General features: G+C 40.8%; 1 protein-coding gene across 2 annotated transcripts in view; it reads right to left on the bottom strand.

The window, feature by feature from the left end:
• AP1AR (adaptor related protein complex 1 associated regulatory protein) overlaps positions 1-3,685 on the bottom strand; it is a 28,735-nt gene extending 25,050 nt beyond the window's left edge. For both annotated transcript variants that reach the window (XM_040237460.1, XM_040237458.1), the window contains exon 1: positions 3,253-3,685. In XM_040237460.1, the coding sequence (XP_040093394.1) occupies positions 3,253-3,335 (83 nt within the window). In that variant the 5' untranslated portion in view covers positions 3,336-3,685. The remainder of the gene's footprint in view (positions 1-3,252) is intronic.
• Between the last annotated feature and the right edge of the window lie 7,030 nt (positions 3,686-10,715).

A 10,715-nucleotide genomic window follows, 5' to 3' on the forward strand; every position in this document is an offset into this window, starting at 1 on the left:
GAGAAGTGCATAGTTTCAAGAAAAGGAAGACAGCCTATCACACAAAAAATAAAGAGCCAAGTTTCTGAAATGCGTAAGATCTTCCAGTGACAACATATAAGATAATGCACTGAGATACAGCAATTAAACGTTTATAATGCTTATATGTTTAACAAGATTTTATAATGTTTAATATAAAGCCATATGATATTAGTGGTTAAGGATAAAGGCTCTCAATTCAGAAGGACCTGGGCTGCAAACCCAGCTCTGCTATCCTGGGCAAGTTAAACTTCTAACCTTTAATTCTCAATCTATCACGTCTCTAACAGTACTCACCTTCCTCACAGGATTGTGGTGAGGAATAAATGAGATAATGCAAAATACTTAAGAATAGTGCCTGGAACACAGGAAGTCCTCAAATGTTGGCAGTTATTATTAAAATCATTTTTACCAGGGGAAAAAAAAAAACAGAAAATCATTGTGAACTTTCATCTGAAGGCAACTTTGCTGCTGGAGTCAAAAAGGCCAACACACGTTAAATATCGAGGTGGATAAAAAACATGACCATTTCTTTTTATAGTCCATCTTAGCTGGAAGCACTATGTGGAATTATACAGTAAGATAAAAATGGGGATTAAAATACAACACAACAAAATATATTGGATCTTCAGTTTGAGAAAGAAAAAAACTAACATGCTAAGTGTCTATGCACCAGATTTCTCCTATCACTCAAGAAAAAAGAACTGACCAGCAGATGGAGCCCTCTAGACTATATGGGTAAGGCAAAACTCCCTATAGTGAAAAAGGATGACTCATTAGGATGTCTAAATATTATCCCTGGAAGATATTTAAAAGATATTTAACTTCTTTTGTTTTAACCACCAAATAACCTTACTGGTATCAAGATTTCTGACATAACACTGATATTTATATTCTGACTAGTCGACATAAAATACCAGAATTCTCTAGAATTTTACAAACTAAAAAATAGATAATTCTGGTTTTGCACTTGGATAGTGAAAAATGAGTGATCTGACTCTGAGATACTTGTGGGAAATCAACAAGGCTCAAAAACCAGGCCCTGGATTATAATGTACCCTTGTGATACCCAGCTTAAAGTGGCCTAAGAAAGCCCAGGATTCTTCATCTAAGGTCATCACACTGACAAACAGAAATCAAGTTTTTGTGATTGCTCCTCAACGTTTTTGTCCTTGGATGAACTACTAGTTAACCATCTAGACCTATACCTGAAAGAAAATCAGAACTACCAGGTGATTAAAAAAAAAAAGCAACTACTAAAATGAGAGGTAAAGTTTAACCTTATTTGTAAACAAGAACAAACTATATTCACCTATCTCTGCATGTTTATCAGAAGCTCCTAAAATAAAATGAATAACAACAATAAATTAATTGAAGATTCAAGTAGTGGACTGTCCAAACCTACATTTAAGAATTAAAACAGAAGGATGGATATCATCATTATATTGTTTTAGATGACAGTGTCTACAACCCACAGACTCTCATTGCCTCAATAGAACTTGTTTGTTCAAGTTTGGCCCACAATCAAATGAGTACAGATTCCACTATTAAGATTTTATGGCACATCTACAGACAGTTAGCACTGACAATGATTCACTGATTTTTCCCTTATCTTCCCTAAGCTGCCAAGTTCATGTGCTCAGGGAGTAAAATCTGTAATTTTAATGCTATACTCTAAGGAAAACATTTTTAGTTTGTAAAATCACCAGGAAAGAACAAAAAGCCAAAATCCCAAAGACACCAAATAATGTACTCCGAAGTGAAACATAATGTTGTTTACTTCATTTGGGTATAAGATCCTATTTTTAATTATCCTACAATATAACTACATATAAGCATAAACAAAAACAATAACAAGGTCAAGGATTCTGTGACATCTAGTCCTAAGGCAAGCCTATTAAAGCAGCTTGACTAAATGAGAGCATCCACAAATAAAAATTAGAAGTAACTTTAGATGATTTCCGTTGAGAAGATAAAACAGCTGCCATGCTCCCCTGTAACGGTAATAGCCCTTAAGCTAGGGAAATTAAAACACAAAACTAGGCCCAAAGTCTTTAAATCCTTACTTTTTCATTCAAGGGACACAGTGTAAAGCCCTAGCTACTCAGAATCAGAGAGGTGACACAATGCCTGATGAACCAATGAGTAATTCATATTAGATCTACATCACCAAAAGATCCAAATGATAAGTCATTTGGCTTCAATGTATGTTGAACTACCTAATGACGTTGGTTAAATGGGACAGATCCTGAAAACTTGGCAATCTGTTTCAGAAAGTGCAAAATTAATGTCATTTCTTACATTAAGTGGTGTGCTTCAGATTTTCAATTCTAAGTTTGAATTCCTGGGAAATATTAGACAACAACAAAGTCAATTTCAAAGGCATTTAAGTTTTTCAATATCTTATGAAATAAACACAGAAAAAAGGAATAATTATGAAATTCTATTATTTATGGATGATGTGAGTAGAAAAATCTATGCATATCCTAGATTTAATCAAGAGAACTTCAGAAGGACTGTGATTTCCCTGGTGTCACAGAATTTGTGGGTAGCAATCGGGGCATGACATTCCTCTCGAAATTCCAAAAATTAATATTAAAGTTATACACTGTCCCTCTTGTTACTAGTATTACGAATCTAAATGCCCACAGGAAACCTAGCAAATCGTAAATATCGAAGAATTAACTGCTCAATGTCTGGAACTTAATTTTACTCCAACATCCAAATGATTTCTACTAAAACAAAACAACAACAACAACAACAACAAAACCCTCTTAGAGACATCAACTTTTTGGAAGCAGATTCTTCAGCTGCTCCGTCAGAGCCAAAGAGAGAATCAAATACAGAGCTACTACCACCTTCGGCAATAAACCCAAGTTCAACGCAGGGTGTGCTCAGTCTGCCGTGGATCCTCCTGCTCTACCGCCCTTTCTTGGGAGGGTGCCCCGAGCTTCCCAGACACGTTGCCTCCCGTGACTTGTCCCGCGTGACAGCGCGCCCAGCAGGAATCTCGCTCGGAGGCGGCAGAAGCGACACCCCGCCCGCTTTTCAGCTTTCCCTGGAAGGCCCTTCCAGATCAGGGCCCCACTACGACCACCCACGCGACGTCTGTGCAGCCGCAGGGGCGCCGGCCTCCCAGCCTCCTCTAAGCCGACGGGGGACTGACCGGGGTTCCCCGCCGGGGCCGAATAGGAGGAGCCAGCGGGCGCCGGGCCCCTCCTCCCGGGGGCTTACCCTCCGCCGCCTCCTACACGCTGCAGCCGCCCAGCTTCCTTGCGGAGGAGTCCGAAGCACTGCGTCCAGCAGCAGTTCCCCATCGCATGCCGTCCAGGCGTCGCCGCTCCTCCTCCTCCCACTCAAAGCCCAAACGCAGGCCCGGCAGCCGCATCCGCGCGGCACGAGCCGAACGGGGACCCGGGGGCCAAGGGCGGGCCGGCCGGAGCGCGGCGGCCTGAGAGGCGAGGGCGACGGAAGGAACAAAGGCAGGGATTACTCTTGCGGCCGCCGAGTCGCCGCCGCGCGAGGGAGGAGGGCCAGGCAGGGTCTGGACTCCCTCGCAGTCCGCATGGCCCCTCGGTCGCCTCAGCCCCCGAGCCCAGTTCGAGTGACCGCCTCCCGCCGCCGAAGGAGGGCAGTCCCCGCCCTCCGGCGCGCCCAGGCCGGCGCCTCGCCACCGACGCCGCCACACCCCCGGCCTCTCCCGGGCCCCTATAGGCCGTTCCCTCGACCGCCCCGCCTCCTGCGGCGACTGTCCCTGACGTCACTTCCGCCAACACCGGCGTGTGCCGGGAGTTCTTGAGTGTATTTTTGTTCTGTTGGACCTTGACCTGACTAGGAAATCTTAACACGTTGCAGTTACCCGCCTCTGGTCCCAAGAATCTCCATTGTCGTAGGAGCAAGGCTCTGTTTTCGAACTTTGTACCAAAGCCTTGTGAGCCCCAGGTCAAGAGCCCCAGGTCAAGAGGCATCACCTTCTCTGGGAGGTGTGTGCTTAGGTTTTGTGTATATTACACCCTAAGCGGCAAATAGGGAACCGATTGTGGTTGGTTTGAAGCACCAAGAATTTTTTTCTATTTGGTCTCCAGTTTGCGTTTCAAGCTCCATACTGTGAGCATTGTACGGAAGTTTATAAACAGTACCTTACTGGCTTTGCTTTGTTTATAAAATCAAATCTTCAAATAATTTAAGAGGTCTAGAGGAAATAAATTAGAGGCCTAAGATAATTCAGGGACACCAGACTTACCAGTCCAAGCGTATTTTCCACAACAGTAGTAGATGGGAAGAAATAGCTACTCTGATGCGACTTGGTTTGCCCCACTGTCCTTAAGTGCTGCTTTACAACTGGGTTTTTGTCTGTGGTTGACCTTAAAACCGGTGTAAGACGTGGCTTAGTAAACACATGGTCTAGAATGCTAACTAACCAGAGGTATCCATTTTTAGACTGTCTTAATTTAACCTAGGAAAATTGTTACATTAAAAAAATATTATTAATGACAACATGTTCTTTGACCTATTCATTTTCTTGCTTCCTAAGTTCTAGACCGACCTGGGTTTCAATCTTAACCCTGCTACTTAACTCATTTTGACCCTATTTTGGTCTTAGTCATTTTTTGTAATCAGGTGTATAGGGATATATTTGGCCCAATAATCTGCTATCAGTGAATGTTGGTGGAATGACTTAATAACTTCCTGAATAATGACTATTTTCTTTCCTTCTCTCACCCCTGAAATCAAGTAATATGTGAAACAGTCTTTAAAATTTAACTCTAATTGTTTAAAGAAACTGTAATTTCTATTCCAGCTGGAATTTCTATTCCAATGGAATTTCCACTCCATGGAGTACTACTCAGCAATGAAAAGGAACATATTATTGATACACAGACTGGAGGAGGGCATGGCAACCCACTCCAGTATGCTTGCCTGGAGAATCCCCACGCACAGAGGAGCCTGGCAGGCTACAGTCCACAGGTTCAGAGTTGGACAGGACTGAGTGACTAAGCACAGCAGAGCACACTGATATATACCTGTTGGGGTCCTTTAATGGACCAGAACAGGGTGGCCCGGAGTCAAAGATAAGAAAGTGAAAGAAGGAAAGAGGCTAATATTCCCTGGGTTATGCAGCCGGCCTTTGCGCTCCAGGGAATCAGCCAGAAATAGAGAGAGAGAGAGAGAAGGAAGGACACGGGGACCCAAGTCTGATGGAACAAAGGTGCTTTACTGAATTCTGTGTGAGTATATATACCATATTACAAGGTAGCTTCTTCAGATAAAGATCAAAAGACCAGGCTTTACAAGTTACCAAGGAAACAAGGAGCAATAGAGGCCATAAGGCCAAAAGGCAATCCATATCAAAAGAGAGTTAGATAATCTCTTTCACCATATGGAAAAGCTAATGAACCAAATGCTATGCAAGAATCCCATGTCTTTGACCTCAGTCCTGGGAGTGGCTTGCCACTCCTCTTGCTCCTGTCAGGAACTGATAAGGAACAGAGAGAGATAGGAAGAGAGATAGGAAACAGCACACAGGAATCCTACTGTTCAACACACCCTGCCATACACACCTTAAGAGAATCTGTAGGAAAGTATACTGAGTGGATACAGCATCAGATTCCAAACTCTACATTTGGGAATGGTTATGAAATCAGTAAGACAATAGATAAATATATCTTGGTAAGATATATATGTTTCATTCATTACAGCTAAAGAATTTATTCATATGGCAATTACCCAGACACAATATTCAGTTTACCAGTAAGAGACACAAATAGATTATTTACAATGATAGCCACTTAATGTCAGCCTTCTAGATAGATACCACTTGCCCACCTTCCAGGTAGTGGGACCTTTCTATGTCTTTGCCATCCCTTTCAGAAGTTCTTTTCTGTCTTGTAGTTTATCCTGTAGTCAAAGCAAGAGTTTTTCTTACAGATACTCTGGAGTCAATCAGGAGGCAATCTGTACCTTGAACTGTCTTTTGGATTATGTAGTTCCAAATTTGAATCTCTTTTTGCTCATAACTCCTTCTATATTGACTACTAATCACTTTTTGTTGTTTTGAGATTGGTTGCTACCATCATGTTGTTCTTGGGGCTAGGGTTTCCCTGCTTAGGAAGAATTCTCTGCACCCCATTAGCACCCTGGCCTACTGAGTTTATAGAGGTAAACGCATCCTTTTAATTCACTGGAGCATGTTTAAATTACCAAAATTTGCACAGGATACTACATATGCCCACTACAGATAATAAAATTTGGCATTGTCAGTATAAATAATTAAGCATTTAATCAAATGCTTAGTAACATAAAAGTAAGTGCTTAGTATAATATACACTATAATTCCTGTAGTGTGCTGTATATTATACTGTAATTATGTGTAATTTCATAAATGTAATATAAATATTAGTTGTTACTATTATCCACAGGCCACAGGAGATTTTCATCAACAAGTATTCTCTCCTTTGTAGCTATATCCTTGGCATTCCATGAAAAAAAAGTTAGCTTTTTCAAAATTCTACCTTGTATACATGCATTCAGGCATACCCTACATTACTTCTTGAAGTCAGGCTCTAAGAAAGTGTGGCCTACACAGGAATGAGTTCTCCAACTCTCAGGACTTATCTGTCCCATGATCTGCCTCTTTCTAGGATGGTCAAAATTGAGAATATCCACTAATAGGGAGGCCTCATCCCTGGCCAACTAGGAGTTTTTGTCTTGGAAACCCCAAATCTCACCATAACACAATAATCCAGTATCATTATGGTCTCTAAAGTCTTGTTATTAATTTTATTTTTAAATTTTTGATTAGACTGGGTCTTCATTGCTGTGTATGGGCTTTCTCTAGTTGCTGTGAATAGGCTTCTTGTTGTGGTGACTTGCCTTGTTGCAGAGCATGGGCTTTAGAGCATGGACTGGGTAGAGTGACTCATGGGCTTAGCTGCCCTGCAAACTGTGGGGTCTTCCCAGAGCAGGGACTGAACCTGTGTTCCTTGCATTGACCACTGGCACCACTTAACCACTGGACCACCAGGGAAGTCCGTTAGTTCTTAACTATGTAAAAAGACCAATAGTCCAGTCCAGGCTTGACTTAACCCAACATTACCTAGTCTTTGGGTACATATTTACCTGCATTATGAAGTGAAAAATTAAGTTGACTAAAGCTAGTTTCAGCCTCTGAATACTCAACAATGGCTTGAAAAGACCATAGTTCTATAAAATTAAGTCTTAACATTTTGCAGGCATGTCATAGCTTAACTTCAGACTTTAAAAACAAACATTTCTCCAAAAAAAGTCCAAGTGAACTAGCTCTGCCTACAATGCAGACCACCTTTGTGTTATCATACAAGAGAGGCTTACCTCCTTAAAGTCACTCTTCTCAAATGCCTTTAATTTCCGCAGTGGTCTTTTTGCAGAGGTAAATAGCTAAATGGACCCTTTAAGTGATTTTCTGAGAACAAAGGAATAAAGAGACAGGCTTAAAGATAAAAGGAAAACTAGAAGGGGAAATTACTTAACTCTTGGCTGAATCACCAATGCTCCATTTACTCTCACTTTTGGTTGTGTAATGAGCTTTATTAGTTGCTCAGTATGACTGAGTACAATGCACACAGTGATTTCCTTCCTTCTTTGCTCATTCAACATTTACAGTTCACAAAATGAGGGATTAATAAGAGCAGTTATGTGATTAATATGGAGTGCATCCATTGGGCAGTTTGGTTTAGATCTTTCTTGCCTGTTCAGAAACTATACTAGTAATTTGAGCAGGGAAAACTTAACAGAAGGAATCATTAAGTAGGTAAGTAGTGGTTAATTCTAGAAGGAAACTCGAAAGTCTAAAAGATGTAGGTACTACAGGGAGCCACCACCAGCCCAGGACTGAGGAAAAATGAAGAAGAAACTTAGATATTTAGAGGAAGGCCCTACATGGTAGACATTCAGACCTCTGAGAAGACAGTGTGAATGCCGTAGAAACATGCTACCCATCACTGTGGTAACTGAGAGGCTACATGGGACATGTCTGCCTGTGAACCCGTATCTGTGGGCTGGGGGTGGGGGCATTCACCATTGAAGTAGGAAGGCTGCGGCCACTATGGTAATCACTACCAGGATTCCTTCCTGCTAATCTGCTTGCCACCATATGGAGAATAGAACAGCAGAAAAAGATTGAATTGCTTCTTCCTTCCTTGCGGTGTTCCTCCAGCACCCTTATTAAAAGATCCCAACATAGAGCCTGCCAGCAGAAGAGAAAGGTAGTGTGCAGAATTGATTTGTAGCATCAAAAGACAGGGCAGAGAAAGGTGGGAGATACAAAGGAAGTTTGTTAATGTTGATGTGATCTGGGTTAGGGGAAAAAAAAACAGCAAACAATGCTTACCATCTTACTAGTTAAGGAACTGGAATTTACAGTAACCTCAGGGTCTTGAAATGCCAGGCCAAGACATTAACATAAAAAGTGGGTTTTGATGCAATGATACCTTTGAGATTTCTTGCAAATTAAAAACAGAATCTCTCTGGGGGGAGATAACAGATCTAGTTTGCACAGGACTTCTGTAAATATAAAACCACACTGAAAATGAACCTGCAGTCACATATTACAAACTACCATGACATAGGCAAGACACAGGGATAGCAGAGGAAAAAATTCCCGTGAATTTTATACAATAAATGTAATAAAGCAATCAGATACTATAACATATGTTTAAAATACTTAATGTCATAAAAAAGAAAGCAGGGACACAAGAGAATAGTTAATTAAAACAACTAATAGACACGAAAAGTGAAGGTAATAAAATTAAACTAATAGAGAAACTCCTGCTTTCAGTTAAGATGTAGAAGGATATGAAAGACAAATTGTAGCAACAAGAAAAACCTCAACAAAATATCATATATTTCAATGAGGTCAGCAAGGAATGAAGAATGAAAGAAAGCCCTGAGAAAGTGCTTTTCAAAGAGAAATAGGTATTCATAAATAGAAAACCTCCAGTAGTCACCTGGAGAGTTGGACTGTGAAGAAAGATGAGCACCGAAGAATTGATGCTTTTGAACTGTGGTGTTGGAGAAGACTCTAGAGAGTCCCTTGGACTGCAAGGAGATCCAACTAGTCCATCCTAAAGGAGATCAGTCCTGAATATTCATTGGAAGGACTGATGCTGAAGCTGAAACTCCAAAACTTTGGCCACCTGATGCGAAGAACTGCCTCATTGGAAAAGACCCTGATGCTGGGAAAGATTGAAGGCAGGAGGAGAAAGGGACAACATAGAATGAGATGGTTGGATGGCATGAGTGACTCAATGGACATGAGTTTGAGTAAGCTCTGGTAGTTGGTGATAGACCGGGAAGCCTGGCATGCTGCAGTCCATGAGGTTGCAAAGAGTCAGATACGACTGAGTGACTGAACTAACTAACTGACTGACTAAATACAGGTGGATGGGTAATTAGCTTGTCAAAGATGGAGATGAGAAGAAATCAACCAAGATTTAGACAATAATGTGGGCTTGTGGGATGCAAAGGAATTTGGAAGAAGACTATAGTAGATTGAGTTTTCAAAAAAAATGTCCTCAAGAGTATCTTCCATCCTGCAGAATCTTTCCTACAATGTGACAATGAGATTCCTTCCATGGAGTAGTAGTGTTCATGATTCTTGCCTTTAATCTGGTCAAATCTGTGACAATGGTGAAAATAATGATATGTGAATTCTGAGGCTAAGTTGTAAAAGGTGTTATAGCTTCTAGCTGGCCCTCTTGGGATACATGATGTTGCAACTTCCACTGCAGTATAAGGAGTCCACAGCTGCTATGGTGTGAGGAAACGTCATGTGGTGGTGTTCAGGGTCATCCCAAGCTTAATTCTCAGCCAAAATTTGGGATCAACCAGCAGGCACGTGATTGGAGCCATCTCTAGAAGATTCCTGCTCCCTGGAGGCAGGTTACCTCCAGCCTGATTCACATGGTTCCTGAATATAATACAATGGTCTTATTTCAGTTTTTATTGTTTTATTTCAGTTCAAATGTCAGTATATCAAATGTTTAAACTTCTAAATTTGGGGTAATATGTGATGAAGCAATAGATAACCAGAATAAGCTCCAAATTTGACAATAAATTACCCACCTTGATCGTTCACCCCTCTCTACATGCCACTTATACTCAAATATTACCAGAAAAGCAGCAATAAGGAGTAAAGCCTGGAAAATAGGTATTTAAAAACACAGTCCTCTATATCCTCACAATGTTTGGATTCTGGACCTTATCAGAGTTGTATCTAAAAATGAGCCCAAAATATCTGAAAGTACCCAACCTCTTCCCAACTCAAAGACTAAAAAAACAGAAAATCAAAGACATAGAGTTAATGTGTTGGGGAGTTAGGCTGATTATGAGTGAATTAAAGCTTGAAAATAAACCCTGTGTTGAACATAACTTGTAATAATCTGAATAATCACCCTCATCTTAACTAAGGAGTGAGCTTGCACTCTCTGGGAATAAGCAAAACAAAACAAATTATATTTCAGTTTTCAGTGTTCTTAAAAATAAATATCTAAGTTAACTTTTTAATGGATGTGAATATAAGCAGAAAAAAAATGGGACCATAGTCAAGAAAATGTAGTCAATAAACGTAGACCTAGAGATGACCCTAGACATGAATTTGAGCTAATTCCAGGAGGTAGTGGAGGACAAAGGAGCCTGGCATGCTATAGTCCATGGGGTCG

The sequence above is a fragment of the Oryx dammah genome, unplaced genomic scaffold (genome assembly GCF_014754425.2).
Source record: "Oryx dammah isolate SB20612 unplaced genomic scaffold, SCBI_Odam_1.1 HiC_scaffold_3, whole genome shotgun sequence".
In the NCBI taxonomy this organism is placed as follows: domain Eukaryota; kingdom Metazoa; phylum Chordata; class Mammalia; order Artiodactyla; family Bovidae; genus Oryx; species Oryx dammah.